This window comes from Trematomus bernacchii, unplaced genomic scaffold, assembly GCF_902827165.1.
Source record: "Trematomus bernacchii unplaced genomic scaffold, fTreBer1.1, whole genome shotgun sequence".
In the NCBI taxonomy this organism is placed as follows: Eukaryota; Metazoa; Chordata; class Actinopteri; order Perciformes; family Nototheniidae; genus Trematomus; species Trematomus bernacchii.
This window is the reverse complement of record NW_022988098.1, coordinates 10,465,829-10,488,048: the sequence shown is the minus strand read 5'-3', so window position 1 is coordinate 10,488,048 and position 22,220 is coordinate 10,465,829. Positions and strand designations below refer to the sequence as shown.

At 39.2% G+C, this 22,220-nt stretch overlaps 2 protein-coding genes across 2 annotated transcripts in view; one reads left to right on the top strand and one right to left on the bottom strand.

Moving 5' to 3' along the window:
- LOC117475663 (nuclear factor 7, brain-like) overlaps positions 1-22,220 on the top strand; it is an 863,632-nt gene that overhangs the window by 291,767 nt on the left and 549,645 nt on the right. The window lies entirely within an intron of this gene.
- Positions 14,115-21,638, bottom strand: LOC117475385 (odorant receptor 131-2-like). Its single transcript, XM_034121530.1, has 2 exons — positions 21,528-21,638; positions 14,115-14,933 (listed from the first exon to the last, which is right to left on the bottom strand). Exons 1-2 carry the CDS (start codon positions 21,618-21,620, stop codon positions 14,115-14,117), a joined length of 912 nt encoding a protein of 303 aa, XP_033977421.1. The 5' UTR covers positions 21,621-21,638.

Sequence of the window (22,220 nt, the reverse complement as noted above, 5' to 3'; positions counted from 1 at the left end):
TACTTGATGATAAATAAGGGATTGCTAAAGCAGGTAAAATAACAGTGTTGTCTTTTTTAAATACTTCTCAACTTCTTTAAATATAGAACAACACACACTGTGACAAAATGCATTAGTCCACTTCTGCTAACTCGTCGCTGTGAACTTAATTTGTATTCTCCCTTTTTAAGTATTGTTTAGACACACACAGAGCTGTTTTACTCTCTGATATAAAATATTAAAACAAACAAAACACAATCAGAAAATCGAGATGTGTTTTTCTGCCTTTTGTTGAAGCTTCTCGAGGCGTTTAAAGGCCTTTTGAAGAAGAAAACTGGATTATTATAATAAAAATATAACAAAATGTAAACAACTAAGGAATGTTAACTTAGTGGTTTTGTGGGATTTATTTGTATACTATAGTTTTAGAAAAAATAACATTATATTTATACATTTTATACCAATTTACATCATTCAGCAGTTCATAAATATTCACTCTGTAGTCTGTAATGAAAATGATAAATGCATGAGTTCAGAATATTGATTAATATGCGATTTAATTTCACTATGTGTTCACCTAGAGTCATAACTTCTACATTTAAATGATCCACAATATAAATACAGTAAGAAAGTTTTATAAAAAATGCAAAATAATACAATTTCATACTTTTAACAGAGGAAACACATGTTAATATCAGCTGCAACTTAAAGAAAATAAAGCATTCATAATAATAATAATGTATATTATATAATATATTCAAAGATAAAGCATCAGAGACCCTCTCTCACCTGCTGAGTCTCTGGCTCCTCCAGCAGCCTGTCAGCTCCTTTATAATGTGTGTGTGTGTGTACTGTGTGTGTGTGTGTGTGTGTGTGTGTGTGTGCGTGTGTGTGTGCATGTGCGTGTGTGCGTGTGTGCGTGCGTGTGTGCGTGTGTGTGTGTTTGACGAGCATTGTGAACTTTTGATCACTAGGTAGCAAGGATGTTCCCCCGCAATCAACATTTGCATTAATTTGCCGACTTTAAAATGAAAATGTCTCTGTGCATTCAGGATTATATTTATATTTCATTTCCTTTTTCTAGATAAACAAACCACGTAATATTTAAGACGCATTCAGGATTTTTATTTCCTATTTTTATTTATATTTGTGTATTAATTGAGTTTCAGTAGAACATGTTGACGTGCGTCAATTTGGCAGCATTGACCAGTCAGATCCAGTGTATAATATATACCAGGGCTATTCAATTACAAATTCAGTTGGGCCAGATTTTATAACTACAAAATTCAGCTGGGCCAGACATTCAACACAACAAATTAGCATTAATTTAACAGAATCTTAGTCATCTCAAAGTTTATAAAAAACAAAAAGTGCACAGTTGTAGCATTACATTTGTTTGCTTTAGTAGTTATACAAATGCCCCTTTCGTCACATTAGTATGCATAAAAAGTGACAGGTCACATCCCCCCACTACTTATGCTAATGACCTCCTTTGATATGCTAATGACCCATTTTGTTCGAGGTGTTATCACGTGTAGGTGTGATATCACAGATTGGTGTGATATCCTTTGATGTGAGGGTTGAGGTGTTATGACATGCCGGTGTGATATCACACCGGCGTGTTATAAGCCTTTGATGTCAATCTAATTAGCCTCTGAAGTCTGTCCTTTGATCAGTGTTTGTAACTAGTGTTAATTAAGGCAGTCTCTTTGAAGTTGTGTGAGACTGTCTCGCACCCCGTCCCCCTCTCACCCTCCCTGTCACCCCCTTCCTTTTGCTGTGATGCCAGAAGATAGTGAGGGGTGGAGCTAGGTAAAAAAGAAATCTGTGCAAACTAGATAAAAAGCCAGTCATTTCCACTCACTAAGTCACCTAAAACATTTATTGTCCTCTCTAAATTAGATTAGTTTTTAATATGATTTGTGTTAACTAAGGATGTTATGTTAAGTTGTATGGCTTGTGAACTAATGTTTAATTACTTTACTAACTACAAGGGACTCTCTTTTTGAAAGAGGGTAATAATAATTAAAAAAGAGGTTAATGACCCCCTGATATTGCATTTGTAATGTTTAATTACTTTATTAACTATAAGGAAGATTTACTGGTGTGCTTCCCTAGATGATGTAAATAGTCTAAGTGTCATGTTAGGGGGACATTACGGAACTCAGGAGTCCGCCCTTGGAGGCGTTGAGCCCTGGATGATGTAAATAGTCCAAGTGCCATGTTAGGGGGACATTACGGAACTCAGGAGTCCGCCCTTTGAGGCGTTGTTAACATTAATGCTTTTTGCTTTTGTTTTTGTTGCTAAGATACTTTTAGATACACTTTTTTTCAAGTTTCAAGGCTTTATGGCATATGCCCATTAGCTACAGTGTAGATATGTCAATGAAAAACATAGTTCACAGGCTCCCCCAACAGTGCAACAAATATATATATATATAGAGCACATAAAACAGATAAAATACTGCAATAGAATGTTTTGATATGACAGATTTGTGCGTAATTCTCTCACAAAGGAACTGTAAGATACACGTTTATGTATGCAAAACTTTATAACTTGGGTAAAATATTCATTAATTTGTAATGAATTGAGTTTCTTAAAGAATTAAACTCTAAATGGAGAGTTTGTGATTTTAACACTGTTTCGATGAAACAATGCAGTTTTGATAACTTGACTTGACTAACATTACTTTTTTTAGATATATTTTTTGCGATATTTTCAACACAATATACTTGTACCTTTTTTTTTGTAGGGCTTCAGGATATTTGGCATGTCACGCATAAAACCGGTGACATCTTTCCTGAAACTGACGTGCTGTCCGTTTTACAAACAAGTTATTTTTCTGCTTCTTCACCCTCTGAATTTTCCTCCCCGTCCCTCTCCTTCAGCCATCACAACAACAATCAAGTCAGATCTGTCAAATGAAACACCTCTTCCCAAAGCGTGACTTCCCGGGAGTGGGGCAGTAGGGCCTAACCCGATTGGCCAGATATACTAACATGCAGAACATATGGTATGTTTGAAAAAGACTAACCATCTATCCAGTTCAAGCTGTCTTTAAGATGTGACATCGCGCTCTGACTTTTTCCCGTAAAATCGTGAAAAACTATTACTTATTCTTAAATTTGACCTCTTGCTGCTTGGTTGAAAATGATAGATGAAAAATAACTTTTTAAAAAGAGTCAAACAGCGAGGGACATTATACGGGTGAAAGAAACTCTCATTTCTACAGATGACACCTCCCACTCAATGCAATAAGTCCCACCCCACTCAGCAAATCATCCAAAACTAAGGACCCCACTAAGACGAACAGATTTTCTTTAAGACTGTGACTCTTAAAGCCACTTAGGGATTTTAGTAAGACAATCCAGTTTTCTGGAAATAACTTAAATGATTTTTGTTTTTTTCTCCTACAAAGATACTTATAGTTACACTTTAATATTTAAAATATTCATTAATTTGTAATGAATTGAGATTCTTAAAGAATCAAACTCTAAATGGAGAGTTTGTGATTTTAACACTGTTTCGATGAAACAATGCAGTTTTGATAACTTGACTTGACTAACATTACTTTTTTAAATATATGTTTTTGTTAAATGACTTTACTGATTTTTTCTTTTTTTTTTCTGCTACCAAGATACTTTTAGATACAGTGTGTTGTCTGACAACTTCACAACTGGTAGAATGTCAATCACCAAGTTTCAAGGCTTTATGGCATATGCCCATTAGCTCCAGTGTAGATATGTCAATGAAAAACATAGGTCACAGGCTCCTCCAGCAGTGCAACAAATATATATATATATATATATATAGCACATAAAACAGATAAAATACTGCAATAGAATGTTTTGATATGACAGATTTGTGCGTAATTCTCTCACAAAGGAACTCTAAGATACACGTTTATGTATGCAAAAAGTTAAAACGAGAAAAAAATGAAATACTTTGTCTAAATAGATGTTATTTAACCTGTTCCACTCTGAGCCTGTTTTTCAGGTCTCAGGCTCGAAAATGACATTCCCAGAACAAATGACCATATCTTCCCTTCTAAAAGGGTTAAATTAATAATCTTTTCTCAAAGTAATGATAAACCTGTGAGTTGGATGTAGAAGTGTCAGAATCAATATAAATGTTTTTTATTTTAAAGAAAATTCAGATTTTACATAGTAAAAAACTGTAAATTATAGTGTCCGTCCAAAAATTATTTTTTTACGGATAGTGAAAACTACCCTTGGATGATGGGTTAGTAGACTAAAAGCTTTAGGAATCCAAAGTACAACATATAATAAGTACCCTGTATCAAGATTGATGCAAAACAAGTGAAATTTGACCTTTTTAGAGAGATTTAGCCAAAAACTGGGCCATCTGGGGTCATTTGGGTGGATTTGACCTATCTCTGGCCCCCCTTGCTCGATCTGGTTGGTTGACATACCCTTGTGACCGTTAGAGCCAATAGAATCGAAGGAGGATACTCACATAGACACACATTGTAAAGAAAAAATGTTGCCGCTTCGCGTGTGGAAAGCGAAACTAAACTGGAGGAATGTCTCCTTCTGGAGTTTGGAAACTAAAACGCAGTTGTATTGCTTATGGATTATCAGAAATAATTTCAAAGAAGGCACAGACACATAGGATGAACCTATGGATTAACTGCAGCATCGTTTTTTTTATCGTTTTAATGCCATTGAAGACCACTTTTGACCAAGGTAAGCCATATTTACATGTTTAGCTTCTTGGCTCCACATGTGATGATGTACGCTTTCATTGATAGCGTCGCGAATGTTTATCACTGAGTGTTGAGGTGGGCACCGTTAGATTCAGTGTCTCCAGGACACCAAAAAATAGTGTTTGGTTGTGCATCTAGGATAAGTAATAAGGGAGTTCTGAGTGAGTTTATGTGCCTTTGTCGGTCCCGTTTTTTCGATCGAGGCTAATTCAGAGGCTGAGTGCTAGCATTGTGGGGTTTTTTTGAAAAAAAAAATTAAAAAGATCAGTTAGCTGAGTTTCTTCCCGTTACATGGATATAACACATTCATAGTTTTATTCAATATTAAGATTCCTTAGACGTTGTTTCCTGCAAATGACGCGTTTATCCGCCCGGTACCGGGGGAAAGGCGTGAAACAGGTTAAGAATGTTTCTCTAAAAGGCAAGTTTGTGATTTAAACTTTTTTCTCTTTTCTTGTGTTACTAAGATACTTTTAGATACACTTTGATGTATGCAACACTTAACAACTGGTAGAATATAAAGTACTTTGTAAGGAATTCGGTTTCTTTTAATGGCCGTTTTTTAAAACACTTGTCCAGTTAAACAATGTAGGTTTTTTTTCTGATAACCTTACATATTTTAGTTATTTTCTGCTACCAAGATACTTTTAGATACACTTTGATGTATGCAACACTTAACAAAGGGTATAATATGAAGTACTTTGTAAGGAATGGGGTTTCTTTAATACCCCGTTTTTTTTTTTTTTAAACACTTGTTCAGTTAAACAATGTAGGTTTTCTCTGATATTTTAGTTATTTTCAGCTACCAAGATACTTTTTTTGATACACTTTTATGTAGGAACATTTTTAGAGTTGACAACTCTAAAAGGCAAGTTGGTGATTTTAACACTTTTTTTTTTTACTGACACCAGGCAGATTTAGCTTTTTTCCCCCGTTGTCTTTCACTTACTTTTTGGATACAGTTTTATGTATGACAACTTTACAACTGGTAGAAAGTTAAGTACTTTTTCTGAACAGATTTTCTTTAAGACTGTGACTCTTAAAGGCACTCTGGGATTTTAGTAAGACAATCCAGTTTTCTGGAAATAACTTTCTCCTACAAAGATACTGATAGTTACACTTTAATGGATGCAAAACTTTATAACTTGGTAAAATATTCATTCATTTGTAATAAATTGAGTTTATTTTTATTTTTTTTTTCAACATACTATTGTACACAATGACTTTTCCATATATTTTTTTCTGACAAACTATACTTTGACTTTTTCCATAAAATCATGACAAACTATTACTTATTCTTACATTTGACCTCTTGCTGCTTGGTTGGAAATGATAGATGAAAAAGCTACAAAGCTTAAAGAACTTTCTAAAAAACTAATTCTACAGATGACTCCCCCCACTCAACGCAATAAGTCCAACCCCCCCACTCAGCAAATCATCTAAAACGAAGGACCCCACTAAGACGACTGTTGAAAACTAGCCATGGATCTGAGAAAAACCAAGTCTCCCCCCGCGAGTTGCAGCCAGGAACAAACTCCTGGACTACCATCATCACCACCATTGAGGACACCCAAATCTTGCAGTACTACTGCTGCTGATGTTACTCCTTGGGCCAAGACGTCTCTGTTTTTGAACATAGTGAAATCGGAGTTGGTTGATATTCTGGAGAGGGTGCTGCATCGGTACAGAGAAGAAATCTGCAATGGATGCCGAGTCAGTCACCCTGGCCAGAGGCAACGCGATTGTCTGAATGACATTCCAGAATATTTCTTCAGAAACAATTACAACGCGTTAATGAAAAGACTTTGGCTCGCCGACTTCATTACTGTGATTGACCAGAGTCTTAATGATAAAAACATTTACACGGCTGAATGGAGGATCCAAGGCGCTTCGGAGGCTTTTCTGCACAATCTCAAAAACTGCAGACGCCCCAAGGAGAGACTTGAAAAGATCCATGCCGAGCTGGATGGAGAAGAAGAAGACTAATAACCAGCGGTTGATTGAAGCCAGGGATTTCTTTTTTTTTTCGATACTTTGACTTTTCTTTAAAGTAAAATAGAAATGGGTAACTACTATGGAAAACAATTTGTATATATTAATCAGAATGCAGTCAATACCTGTTTAATAAGTGTGTTGTTGATGACGATTTAAAACAGAATGAGTAGTGATCCCCGTGTAAACAGAATGGCTGAAGTTTGTAAACTAGAAGACATTTTGGATATCGTTCATTCTGGCAGTACTATTCCGGGTCATTGGGAAACGATTTTAAACGAAACATTTAAAGTGGTCCTAGAATCTTCATTTTCCGAAACATTCTGTAACATTACCGAAGAAATGAAACAAACACCAAAAGCGTATCATGTGCTCGCATTGTATGCTCTGTTTGTAGATGTAATGCATCTTTGTGTCAAAAACAGCATACACATGAATACTCTGGCCGAAGTGCAAAAACTCCATTATAATATTTCCCTTCATCTGGGGGATTCTGTGCTGGAGAAGATCCTGGGGATGTTGCAATCAGTATAAATGTATTATTGATTCCTATGGGGAATGTCGGTGTTTCAGTGTTTCAGTGTTTCAGTGATTTGTGTTTCAGTGTTTCAGTGTTTCAGTGTTTTAGTGTTTTGTGTTTCTGTGTTTCTGTGTTTTTGTGTGTCAGTGTTTCAGTGTTTCAGTGTTTCAGTGTTTCAGTGTTTTGTGTTTCTGTGTTTCTGTGTTTTTTGTGTTTCTGTGTTTCTGTGTTTCCGTGTTTCCGTGTTTCTGTGTTTCAGTGTTTCTGTAAGGCTACAGAAGTGGCTATAGCATTTGATACAATTCTAAAAGATAGTCAGATTCCTAAAAAGTTGCAAACGGATGCTGGAAAATAATTATTTAACAAGATATTTGAAGCCTTGCTGAAGAAAACAAATAATTATTTTCCAGCATCCGTTTGTAACTTTTTAGGAATCTGACTATCTTTTAGAAAAACACAGAAACACAGAAACACAAAACACTGAAACACTGACACACAAAAACACAGAAACACAGAAACACAAAACACTGAAACACTGAAACACTGAAACACTGAAACACAAAACACTGAAACACTGAAACACCGACACGCAGAAACACCGAAAACTATTAAAAAAGTCCTACTATATACTATGACCATTCTTTACTTATTTATAATATGGTTCAAATGGAGTAATTTGAGTTGTCTGATGCACTTGATACAATTTTATTTTTTTAAATACTGATGTGTTTATTCAAAACCATTTCAACACACAATGTCATAACTTTTTCAAGATCTTTTTGTCAAACTATACTATGACTTTCTCTCATTTTTTTAGAGATCCTATACTGACATTGCAGACAAACTATATAATATAATTCTTAACTACATACTATACTTGGACTTTTTTCAAGATACTTTTAACATACTATACTAGTACTTTTAAAATAAATGTTCGGACATTCTACACTGTGACTCTTTTTTTAAAATGATATATAGGAAATACTATACTATGATTTGAAGACAACAGTTTTTTAAAATGTAAAAACACTTTTTTTATTTGCAGAATTTCAAATTTCAAATTTATTGTTTTCACCCCATAGGAATCAAAAATACATTTATACTGATTGCAACATCCCAAGGATCTTCTCCAGCACAGAATCCCCCAGATGAAGGGAAATATAATAATGGAGTTTTTGCACTTCGGCCAGAGTATTCATGTGTATGCTGTTTTTGACACAAAGATGCATTACATCTACAAACAGAGCATACAATGCGAGCACATGATACACTTTTGGTGTTTGTTTCATTTCTTCGGTAATGTTACAGAATGTTTCGGAAAATGAAGATTCTAGGACCACTTTAAATGTTTCGTTTAAAATCGTTTCCCAATGACCCGGAATAGTACTGCCAGAATGAACGATATACAAAATGTCTTCTAGTTTACAAACTTCAGCCATTCTGTTTACACGGGGATCACTACTCATTCTGTTTTCAATCGTCATCAACAACACACTTACTAAACAGGTATTGACTGCATTCTGATTAATATATACAAATTGTTTTCCATAGTAGTTACCCATTTTTATTTTATTTTAAAGAAAATTCAAAGTATCGAAAAAAAAAGAAATCCCTGGCTTCAATCAACCGCTGGTTATTAGTTTTCTTCTTCTCCATCCAGCTCGGCATGGATCTTTTCAAGTCTCTACTTGAGGCGTCTGCAGTTTTTGAGATTGTGCAGAAAAGCCTCCGAAGCGCCTTGGATCCTCCATTCAGCCGTGTAAATGTTTTTATCATTAAGACTCTGGTCAATCACAGTAATGAAGTCGGCGAGCCAAAGTCTTTTCATTAACGCGTTGTAATTGTTTCTGAAGAAATATTCTGGAATGTCATTCAGACAATCGTGTTGCCTCTGGCCAGGGTGACTGACTCGGCATCCATTGCAGATTTCTTCTCTGTACCGATGCAGCACCCTCTCCAGAATATCAACCAACTCCGATTTCACTATGTTCAAAAACAGAGACGTCTTGGCCCAAGGAGTAACATCAGCAGCAGTAGTACTGCAAGATTTGGGTGTCCACAATGGTGGTGATGATGGTAGTCCAGGAGTTTGTTCCTGGCTGCAACTCGCGGGGGGAGACTTGGTTTTTCTCAGATCCATGGCTAGTTTTCAACAGTCGTCTTAGTGGGGTCCTTTGTTTTAGATGATTTGCTGAGTGGGGGGGTGGACTTATTGCGTTGAGTGGGGGGAGTCATCTGTAGAATTAGTTTTTTAGAAAGTTCTTTAAGCTTTGTAGCTTTTTCATCTATCATTTCCAACCAAGCAGCAAGAGGTCAAATTTAAGAATAAGTAATAGTTTGTCATGATTTTATGGAAAAATTCAAAGTATAGTTTGTCAGAAAAAAATATATGGAAAAGTCATTGTGTACAATAGTATGTTGAAAAAAAGAAAAAAAAGAAACTCAATTAATTACAAATGAATGAATATTTTACCAAGTTATAAAGTGTTGCATCCATTAAAGTGTAACTATAAGTATCTTTGTAGGAGAAAGTTATTTCCAGAAAACTGGATTGTCTTACTAAAATCCCAGAGTGCCTTTAAGAGTCACAGTCTTAAAGAAAATCTGTTCAGAAAAAGTACTTAACTTTCTACCAGTTGTAAAGTTGTCATACATAAAACTGTATCCAAAAAGTAAGTGAAAGACAACGGGGGAAAAAAGCTAAATCTGCCTAGTGTCAGTAAAAAAAAAAAGTGTTAAAATCACCAACTTGCCTTTTAGAGTCACAGTCTTTAAGAAATACATTTGTTACAAATGAATTGACATTCTACCAGTTTTCAAATGTTCCTACATAAAAGTGTATCAAAAAAAGTATCTTGGTAGCTGAAAATAACTAAAATATCAGAGAAAACCTACATTGTTTAACTGAACAAGTGTTTTAAAAAAAAAAACGGGGTATTAAAGAAACCCCATTCCTTACAAAGTACTTCATATTATACCCTTTGTTAAGTGTTGCATACATCAAAGTGTATCTAAAAGTATCTTGGTAGCAGAAAATAACTAAAATATGTAAGGTTATCAGAAAAAAAACCTACATTGTTTAACTGGACAAGTGTTTTAAAAAACGGCCCTTAAAAGAAACCAAATTCCTTACAAAGTACTTTATATTCTACCAGTTGTTAAGTGTTGCATACATCAAAGTGTATCTAAAAGTATCTTAGTAACACAAGAAAAGAGAAAAAAGTTTAAATCACAAACTTGCCTTTTAGAGAAACATTCTTAAATAACATCTATTTAGACAAAGTATTTCATTTTTTTCTAGTTTTAACTTTTTGCATACATAAACGTGTATCTTAGAGTTCCTTTGTGAGAGAATTACGCACAAATCTGTCATATCAAAACATTCTATTGCAGTATTTTATCTGTTTTATGTGCTTTATGTGCTGTGACCTATGTTTTTCATTGACATATCTACACTGTAGCTAATGGGCATATGCCATAAAGCCTTGAAACTTGGTGATTGACATTCTACCAGTTGTAAAGTTGTCAGACAACACACTGTATCTAAAAGTATTTGGTAGCAGAAAAAAAAGAAAAAATCAGTAAAGTCATCTAACAAAAACATATATTTAAAAAAGTAATGTTAGTCAAGTCAAGTTATCAAAACTGCATTGTTTCATCGAAACAGTGTTAAAATCACAAACTCTCCATTTAGAGTTTGATTCTTTAAGAATCTCAATTCATTACAAATTAATGAATATTTTAAATATTAAAGTGTAACTATAAGTATCTTTGTAGGAGAAAAAAACAAAAATCATTTAAGTTATTTCCAGAAAACTGGATTGTCTTACTAAAATCCCTAAGTGCCTTTAAGAGTCACAGTCTTAAAGGAAATCTGTTCGTCTTAGTGGGGTCCTTAGTTTTGGATGATTTGCTGAGTGGGGTGGGACTTATTGCGTTGAGTGGGGGGTGTCATCTGTAGAAATTAGAGTTTCTTTCACCCGTATAATGTCCCTCGCTGTTTGACTCTTTTTAAAAAGTTATTTTTCATCTATCATTTTCAACCAAGCAGCAAGAGGTCAAATTTAAGAATAAGTAATAGTTTTTCACGATTTTACGGGAAAAAGTCAGAGCGCGATGTCACATCTTAAAGAGAGCTTGAACTGGATAGATGGTTAGTCTTTTTCAAACATACCATACGTTCTGCATGTTAGTATATTTGGCCAATCGGGTTAGGCCCTACTGCCCCACTCCCGGGAAGTCACGCTTAGGGAAAAGGTGTTTAATTTGACAGATCTGACTTGATTGTTGTTGTGATGGCTGAAGGAAGAGGGACGGGGAGGAAAATTCAGAGGGTGAAGAAGCAGAAAAATAACTTGTTTGTAAAACGGACAGCACGTCAGTTTCAGGAAAGATGTCACCGGTTTTATGCGTGACATGCCAAATATCCTGAAGCCCTACAACAACAAAAAAAGGTACAAGTATATTGTGTTAACTTCAAATATTGCAAAAAGTCGTAATATTGTATAATGTATTAGTTGCATGTTGTATTTTGATAAAAATCACTGTGAAGTTTTTCAAAAATATAATGGAAAAAGGAGAGAAAAACAAATATCACAGTATGTTGAAAAATATGAAAAAAGTAATGTTGTGTTAATATAACATGAAAGAAATCAAAGTAAAGCATCTAAAAACATATATCTAAAAAAAGTAATGTTAGTCAAGTCAAGTTATCAAAACTGCATTGTTTCATCGAAACAGTGTTAAAATCACAAACTCTCCATTTAGAGTTTGATTCTTTAAGAAACTCAATTCATTACAAATTAATTAATATTTTACCCAAGTTATAAAGTTTTGCATACATAAACGTGTATCTTACAGTTCCTTTGTGAGAGAATTACGCACAAATCTGTCATATCAAAACATTCTATTCCAGTATTTTATCTGTTTAATGTGCTCTATATATATATATATATATATATATATATTTGTTGCACTGTTGGAGGAGCCTGTGACCTATGTTTTTCATTGACATATCTACACTGTAGCCAATGGGCATATGCCATAAAGCCTTGAAACTTGAAACTTAAAATGATCAAAAAACTGCATTGTCTCACTGAAAACAGCTCTAAAGAAAACCCAATTCCATACAAAGTACTTAACTTTCTACCAGTTGTAAAGTGTTGCTCACTTCAAAAGTGTATCTAAAAAGTATCTTAGCAACAAAAACAAAAGCAAAAAGCATTAATGTTAACAACGCCTCAAAGGGCGGACTCCTGAGTTCCGTAATGTCCCCCTAACATGGCACTTGGACTATTTACATCATCCAGGGCTCAACACCAGTAAATACACCTCTCTTTATTACTTGGTGGCGTGATCATTATTATTTAGAGTCATTGCGTGCCTATTGATTTGAACACGATCCGTGTATCTTTCAAACCAGAGATGCTTTAATTTATCGTCATCATCGCGTCAGAGAAAAGACAAACATGAGGATGTGAGATATCTTTTATTTTAATCTGGAGGTATTAATCCACCTATGTCTCTGTGTATCCAGCACATTGCTTTTTGTTATGTGCTCTAGTAAATGACATGTGTCTAAAATACATATTTTAGAAATGAAAAAATAAATTGCTTGGTTCAGTTTGGACTGTATTTTATTTATTGTAATAAATACACAAATGAAAAACACAATTCATATTTTTTCCAGCCATTTTCATACCCTTTCATAGATTGGTGCTGTAGTGACGTTTCTTTGTAGGCCGACCCTAAAGGTAGCGTCGCAAATGGGATGGATAATGTCAGAAAATAATCACAAACGTTTATGATACTTACACATTTTGTTCAGCAGGATAATCTCCACATATTAACACCACTTCATGATTTCTGAACCAAAAGGGACTACAGCTCGGTCACATGACTTCACGTCACCACCGCTAAGCTGAAGGCGGCTAATGTTGGGCTTGATGACGTTTAGTCGTCTCATTTAGACACTTGTTAGCAACAGCTGTGTATAAATTCACCAGTGGGGTATTTACTGACATATTTTATGTCTGTAAAACAAAACGTTTAATGTCTTCAGCTTGTGTTAACAACAGACTTTATTTCAGGATGAAAAACCAAAAGAACACGTCCAAAAAACCATTGACCTCCAGATGAGGGAACCAGGAAGCAGAGGTGGAAGTAGTGGAGTACAAATACTTCGTTACTGTACTTAAGTACATTTTTCTGGTATTAGTACTTTACTCCACTACTTATTTTTCTGAAGACTTTTTACTTTTACTTCTTACATGTTGAACACAAATACCTGTACTTTCTACTTCTTACATTTTGAACACAAATACCTGTACTTTCTACTTCTTACATTTCCCAAACAGGCTGGTTCCTTTAGTTTGAATGTGTGTTTGGTGGCGTGATCATTATTATTTAGAGTCATTGCGTGCCTATTGATTTGAACACGATCCGTGTATCCATCATTTCCTGGTTTTCTCTAAAGAAGAGGGACCAATGAAAACGTTGTCATGTTGCCGTTGTTCAGCATGGAAACATTCATTAGCTAACAATGACATTATTGATCTATTAATATAAAAGGAGGTCAGGTACTCTTTTAAACAGCTGCTAGTTATGGGTACTTTTTACTTAAGTACATTTCAAAGCCCATACTTCTTTACTTTGACTTGAGTAAAGAAGTTTAGTCAGTACTTCTACTTTTACCAGAGTATTTTTAAACACGAGTATCTGTACTTCTACTTGGGTAAAGGATGTGTGTACTTTTGCCTTCTCTGCCAGGAAGTGATAAAATGCTGACTCATTTCAGGATATAAGATTAATTCCTGCATCACAGTGACTCTAAAATCCTTTAATTATTATATATATTTTCACAATTACATTCGAAATGTCTCTTTTCATGTCATTTTCTACTCGTCATCTCTGTTTGCCGGGGCCACCATCATCTTCACGTTGACCCGGCACCTGTTGCAAAGAAAGTAGATTTTTAAGTACGTCCTGAACTTCTTGTCTCTGACCCCGTAGATTATGGGGCTGAGCAACCGGGGCAGGAGGTAGACGATCAGGTAGTTTGCGAATCTGATTTCCACCGCTCGTCCGGGGAAGATCAAGTTCAGAACAATCTCCACACTCGGAGAAATGTAGGAAAGCATGCACATCGCCAACTGAGCCCCGTGAAGCAAGATGGTTTTTCTGGCTCTTTTTGCCGACATTTTATCCGTCGATAAAGCCCGTGCTACAAACAAAATCCTCAAATATGTGAAGACCAGCGTCAGGAACACACAGGATAAGTAAATTACATCGAATACTAGTCTTTTCTGGGCCAAAATCGGGTCTTTGAACACGTTTTGCCGCAAGCAGGACACCGACCCGTGGAAGTAGCTCATGGATTCTGTTGCTAGCGTCACAAATAAATCGGTGATTTCTGGAGCAGCGCAAATAAACCAAATCATCCCGATGACGATGTAAGTTCTCCGCACGGTGCAGATCTGTGTGTGGCGTAGAGGCTCACAGATGGCGATGTAGCGCTCGATGGCCATGCTGGCTAGATTAAGGGGCGTGTTTCTGGTGGTGAAGACGGCAATCAGGATGATGAAGCAGCAGAAGGACACGTTGATCCGGTAGAAGATGTAGCTGAGGAGGAAGAGCGTGATGGTGACGGTCAGCATGATGCTGTCGTTTATCACCATGTGGATGAAGAGGATGTAGCGAGGGTCTTCATAGAAAGTCTGCAGGAAGACAAATGAGCAAAAATTGGGTCAAGGATTAACATGTTAGTGTCAGGCAGAGGTGGGAAGTAGTGGAGTACTTTTACTTCTTACATTTTGAACACAAATACCTGTACTTTCTACTTCTTACATTGTCAAAACAGGTTTGTTACTTTAGTTTTAATCTGTGTTATATCTCTCACAGGCTCCGCCCTCTACTGGACTCTATGGGTACTTCCCCTTGATCCTATCATGCAAGCATTCATCCACTGAGACTTTCTAGACGTAGCCGGCCCCGGGGCAGGCCTTCCTGAATGCGCGCGCATCTCACCGTATAAAAGGAGGCCTCGCCTCCTGACTGTCATCCCTTTCTCTTCAGCAAGACAGAGAGACACAACTGAGGGAAGAGAGACGTATAAAAATAAAAACAAACGAAGAAAATTGACTCACCATAGTTGGAGCAGCGCCCCTGTCCTGCGTGTCCGGGCGCCATAGAAGGCGCCGACCCCCACCGCCAGTGCATTGAGTGCCTGGGGTCCGACCACACGGCGGCCAACCTCTGCCCGCTTACGGTCTGCAGCGCCTGCCGGCTAATTCCTCGCCCCAGCCGCAGTTTGAGGACTGCTACGTCTCGGCGGTGGAGGACCCAGAGCTCGACGTGGTGGAGATGGAGTACCTCAAGATGGGAGTGCCCTTCGTGTTCGCCATACCAGCGGACCGGGCGGGTCCACACGTCGGGGAGAGGGACGACGATGGCGACACCTCGTCGTCTGATGTTTCCGGCGACCGCCAGGAAGGCCAGCAGCGCAGGTCTGCGCGACAGGACTTCCCGGCGGTGATGAATATGGCGGCGGAGCGTGCAGGCTTGCCGCTCCCCCCACCGCTGCCACCGTGGCCGATTAGCCGCCTACGTTTCACCCCCCCTGCCAGTCATCCAGTGTCCCGGTGTGCCCCCACTGGATGAAAGCCTGGCGGCCCATCTGCTTCCGCAGGCAGCCGGGTGGGCAGAGGGGACCGCGGGGGGGGAGTCCTCCATGTAATAGCACACCACCGTGGGGTAAACGCGTCAGGGTGTGCTCTGTCAGCCGCAGCCCCAACTTCTCCACGGTTACGACCGAGGGAGAGGTGAGTGAGGCGCAGCGGCTGCTAACCAGAAAGCCGGTCAGAGACAGTGAGATGGAACAGTGTTGTTGTGGGACGACAGCACCTGTATACATGTGCCTGTGAGAGATATAACGAGGGGTTACGTATGGTAACCCTTGTTATATAAACACAGACGGAGCCCTCTACTCAGGGGCCCTGTCTGTCCTATGCTGCTTGCTGAAGAGAAGTGTAGGATGACAGTCAGGAGGCGAGGCCTCCTTTTATACGGTGAGATGCGCGCGCTTTCAGGTAGGCCCGCCCCGGGTCCGGCTACGTCTAGAAAGTCTCAGTGGATGAATGCTTGCATGATAGGATCAAGGGGAAGTACCCATAAAGTCCAGTAGAGGGCTCCGCATGTGTTTATATAACAAGGGTTACCATACGTAACCCCTCGTTTGGTGGCCTGATCATTATTATTTAGAGTCGTTGCATGCCTATTGATTTGAACACGATATCATTTCCTCCATCCCTTCCGCAGGAGTCGAATCACGTGCCCCGGCGCGTCGTCTGCGTTCGATTAACCCCTTGACTGCCTCACAGTTCTCTGATGTTTTTAATGCTTCTCCGATCTGTAAATTAGATGTGAACTGTGCTTTTAATGCTGATGAGCTTATCTCCATGTTTGACTCGACATGCACACTAATACTGGATTCTGTTGCTCCTTTTACGCTTAGACGCATCAAAGTTCTATCTGAGCCGTGGCTCAATGACTGTACTCGTGCTCTCAGACGCGCTTGCAGGCGTGCAGAGAGAAAATGGAAAAAGGATAAACTCCATGTCTCCCTAGAAATCCTTCGTGCTTGCCTTTCTGACTACCAGACGGCAGTCAAAGCAGCCAAAACAGAGCACATTTCTGTTAATCTCCAAAAACAGCCATAAACCTCAGGTTCTTTTTAATGTCCTCAACTCTATCATTAATCCCTGTGATGTTTCTTCTATTGTCCCATCGACTACTCTCTGTGATAAGTTTCTTACATTTTTTATTGAAAAAGTATCTGCTCTTAGGCTAGCCCACACTAGTGCTACCCCAGATCCTGCTCCTTTTCTGTGCCCTGCTGTCCTCGACCACTTTGAGCCTGTATCCCTCTCTTCTCTCTCGGATGTAGTCAAGCACCTGCGGCCGACAAACTGCACCTCAGACAGCATTCCCTCTCGCCTTCTCAGTGATGTTTTTGATTCAGTTGGAGCAAGTATTTTATTACTTTTAAACACCTCTCTTAGCTCAGGATGTGTCCCAGCTGCCTTCAAACATGCCGTGGTTAAGCCACTACTTAAAAAGAAAAATATCGACCCCTCCATTCTCGCAAATTTTAGGCCCATCTCCCAGCTACCTTTTTTATCAAAAGCCCTGGAGCGAGTAGTCTACGCCCAGCTGCAGTCTTTTTTAACCATCCATGGAATCCATGAAAAGTTTCAGTCTGGCTTCAAACCCATGCACAGCACTGAAACAGCCCTTTTAAGAGTTTTTAATGATCTGCTCCTAGCCGCCGACTCAGGTAGCCCAGCTGTCTTGGTGCTGTTAGACCTGACAGCTGCCTTTGACACTGTGGACCATAGCATCCTGCTGTCACGGCTTGAACAGTCCGCTGGCATCACAGGCTCTGCCCTTGCATGGTTCAGGTCCTACCTGACAGACCGTAGCTTCTCGGTACAGCTAGGTGCCTTCTCCTCTGCCAAAGCCCCTCTTACCTGTGGGGTTCCCCAAGGCTCGATTCTGGGCCCCATCCTTTTTCTACTGTACATACTGCCCCTAGGTTCAATTCTCACAAAAAAAAATATTCCCTTCCACTGCTACGCCGACGATGTACAGATCTATCTGCCTCTCAAAGCAAATGTCAAACACTCACTACAGCAGTTGATGGACTGCTTAACAGAGATAAAATCCTGGCTGAGCCACCTCATCCTTCACCACCGAACAGTGCAACTCCTTCCTCTCGTTTTTCCAAACCAAAATCAGCAACATTTACAGCAATCTGACACCCTCATCAGCACCCCCCACCTCCCCTCCTGGCTCCCCCCCCTTCACCTCACAGCCCCTGTCCCACTTCTCCCCTGTGACCCCCATGCAACTGTCCAACTTCATGACTGGATTTAACTCCACCTGCACACTTGACCCAATGCCCTCCAAATGTGTTAAAGAGAGCCTCCCTGCCATCTTCCAATTCATCGCCACCATCATTAACTCCTCCCTCAGATCTGGATCAGTTCCCCCCTCTCTCAAACTGGCTGCTGTCACACCCATTCTCAAAAGACCTGGACTTACACCTGACATCATGTCCAACTTCCGGCCCATGTCAAATCTCCCCTTTCTGTCAAGAATACTTGAACGTGTCATTGCCTCACAACTTAAATCCCACCTCAGCTCCAATGACCTCTTTGAGCCATTTCAATCCGGTTTCCGATCAAAACACAGCATCGAAACAGCTCTTCTGAAAATCACAAACGACCTCCTCCTCTCCTCTGACTCCGGCAACCGGAACATCCTCATCCTCCTTGATCTCACCGGATCGACACCATCAACCACACCATCCTGCTGTCCCTCCTTGAATCATCACTCAACATCACCGACACTGCACTCTCCTGGCTGACATCCTACCTCACCGACAGACATCAGTTTATCAACATCAACAACTGCACCTCCTCCACTGCTCCTCTGTCCCAAGGCGTCCCCCAGGGTTCGGTGCTTGGCCCCCTCCTCTTCATCCTCTAGATGCTCCCCCTTGGCAAAATAATTTGTCGCCACAACCTTCAATTTCACTGCTACGCCGATGACATCCAACTTTATATCTCAACAAAAACCATCACCCCCACAACACACTCCACTCTCACCAACTGTCTCTCAGAAATAAAAGCATGGATGCAAACAAACTATCTCCAACTGAACAGTGCCAAATCAGACATCATCATCATCGGACCCCCATCCCGTACCAAAGCCATCCAGAATTTCAACTTCACCATTGACAGCCACACTCTATCTCCCCCCCTCACATCCGCAACCTCGGAGTCATCTTCGACAGTCAGCTCAAATTCAATCACCACATCAATCACATCACCAGGACCGCCTTTTTCCACCTCAAAAACATTGCCCGTCTCCGCCCATCACTCTCCTCCTCTGCTGCTGAAACCCTGATTCATGCATTCATCACATCACGACTCCACTACTGCAATAGCATCCTCTACGGCACATGTGTCAAACTCAAGGCCCGGGGGCCAAATCAGGCCCTTGGTGGATTGAATTTCGGCCCGCAGGATCATTTAAAATTACTATTAGATCTGGCCCTCCGGTATATTGCACGCACACCTTCACTCAATCCTGAGGATTTCTTCAGCTCAGAGCCTGAGCCCAAACATTGATGACCTTGCACCCAAGATGAGATGCCAAGTATCTGGCTTGAACTAGCATCACAGAGCAGCACACTGAGTTTCAATGGATGTTTCCTTCTGCACATTTTTTCTTGAGGCATGTTTGTTTTTTTCTTTGAGGGAAATAGTTTTTTTGAAGCTGTTGTTGGCCTGTGGAAAAATGTAATCATAAGAAATGACTCCGGAAAAGCTGCAGATAGAGCCATAAGAAGTGAATGCAACTGATTATTTCATGTTTAATGTTGTTTTTATAGGCAATCATTTAAGCTTTGTTAGTTCCAGGTTTAATATGTGCAATAAGTTCATTTCAATACGTTTTGCAATAAACATTGAACCAGTCCGGCCCTCGACTAGTACCGATTTTTTTATTTTGGCCCACTGTGTATTTGAGTTTGACACCCCTGCTCTACAGCATACCATCCAACCTCCTCAATAAACTCCAACATATCCAGAACTCTGCTGCCCGCCTCCTCACCCACACCCGCTCCTGAGACCACATCACTCCCGTCCTCCAGAACCTCCACTGGCTCCCCGTCCGTCAAAGAATCGACTTCAAAGTCCTCCTGATTACTTACAAAGCCCTAACAATCAGCCCCCCCCTACCTCACAGACCTGCTGCACCACCACACCCCTTCCCCCTACCTCACAGACCTGCTGCACCACCACACCCCTTCCCGCTGCCTCCGCTCATCAGAAGCCAACCTCCTATCCATCCCCACCCACACCAATCACCGGACCTGGGGGGACAGAGCCTTCTCCGTCGCTGCCCCCTCCCTCTGGAACTCACTCCCCCAACCCATCAGAGACTGCACTGACCTCACCACCTTCAAAAAACTCACAAAAACTCACCTCTTCAATCTGGCTTTTAATGTGTGATTGTTTTTGTATTATTTGACTTTAACTTTAACTATATATATTTATTTGTTGTTCTTTTCTTTTCACTATATCTGTAAAGCGTCTTTGAGCACCTGTAAAAGCGCTAACAAAATAAATCTATTATTATTATTATTATAGCCTGACAACATTCAGAGGCAGCTCCTCAAAATTATCAGTTTGAAATGCTCGAAACAGGACAGAAAAACCTAAAGACTCCTCCTCCATACCCATATTTGTGGAAACTGGCCATGGTCTCTAGTGTGCAGGACTTGCAAAATAGTATTCTCGGCTATGGCACAAACACCTTTTTGGGGCCTCAGTCTTTCTCCAAAAAGTCAGGAGCCCCCCTCCCTGTGTACTGCTGTTAGGGAAGAGGGAAGAAACTGTCTCCCCTCCCTTATCAGTGACACCCATAAATCATAATAGGCCTCAATCTCAACTTAACAAACCACTTGTGTTTTGTTTATACTGTAAATATAAAAGATCATATAATATGAAGCATTTTCATTGTGGGTTTTACAAGAATATATTTGATTATATTAACTTTCGTTTTAAGTATTCAACCTAATATGGAGATCTCAACAGAACAGACAGGCATATTATACTTAAGAAGTATCGTGGAGGGAGGTAATGAGAGTCGGAGAGGGAGAGAGGAAAAAAGAGTGTGGGTTTTTGTCTCAGCTGCTTCACAATAACAAACTTTGAGGCATTTCCTTATTAAACCCACAAAAATACTATTTACTAAAAAGGTGCAGGTAATACATGCACTTATCAAGCAGCAAACACAAATGAAAGATACTGCATAATTCTACTGAGACAGATGGCTGCGTGTGTGTTAAAGGGCTGCAGATATTTTTTATGATAGATTGTGTTTTATAATCTGTTAAAGCGTCAGAAAATAGTGAAAAATGCCCTTCACATTTTCCCAGAGCCTGTGGTCACATCTTCAAACTGCTTAGGATATAAATATTGAAAATCATTTGCATTTACATGATATCGAATAGCACATTTTTGCATTTAGGCAACTGGAATGAGTCACTGTTTGTACTACAGTTGACTGAAATTACTATTGAAATGGTTGTTAATCTTCAAATATGCTATTCAGATGTCTGTGTGTGTGTTTCTGTGTGTGTGTGTGTGTGTGTGTGTGTGTGGTGTGTGTGTGTGTGTGTGTGTGTGTGTGTGTGTGTGTGTGTGTGTGTGTGTGTGTGTGTGTGTGTGTGTGATGTGTACCTGGTGTCTGAAGAAGGTGGCGACCAGGCTGCCATTGATGTAACTGAGCAGCAGCCAGAACAGAACCACCATCAGATTCTTAAAGAATTTCATGGTGAACGTTTCTCTGACCAGCAGGAACTGTGAGGGGAAAGACAAAAGAAAACGCTTTTTAATCCAATTAATGCTCAATAATTTAACTCCAATCTCTATGTCTCTATTGGTTGGTTGAGTTGACACTTGACAATGTAGAAAAATGCATCTGGTATAGTAAATATAATATGTTATGTTCACTGATCCAAGCTTCTTCTCCAGATGTTTCTTTATTGCAATGAAGACTGGGCTTTTCTGCAAATACATGAAACAGTTTGGAAAGAGGAGCCTTTGTTCTCACAAAATAAAAAAAGCCTGTACTTATTTAAACCATAACAATATTTCCTAGAAGTCCCCAATATTATCCTGATAATCATCAAAACAAGCATAGAAATTGGGACCGAGACATACTGGATAATTTATCTCGCAGTGTTGTTATTGCATCGGTAAAACACACATTTTAAATATAGTTATTGGATGAAAAACAAACAATCTGAAATAATAAGCATTAGCTTTAAGGCATCCCTGTGTTAATAAAGGATTAATACATTAAGGAAAATATTGGTTAATGGATTTTTTTTTATCAAGCTATCATTTAAACTTCTCTACCATGATAGAGGA

Bases quoted from the DNA above. Each gene is read 5' to 3' on its own strand.
- LOC117475385 (XM_034121530.1), bottom strand. From the start codon at position 21,620: ATGAAATTCTTTAAGAATCTGATGGTGGTTCTGTTCTGGCTGCTGCTC. The intron at 14,934-21,527 runs GTACACATCACA...GTCTTCCTGCAG, and splicing joins CCACCTTCTTCAGACACCAG to ACTTTCTATGAAGACCCTCG.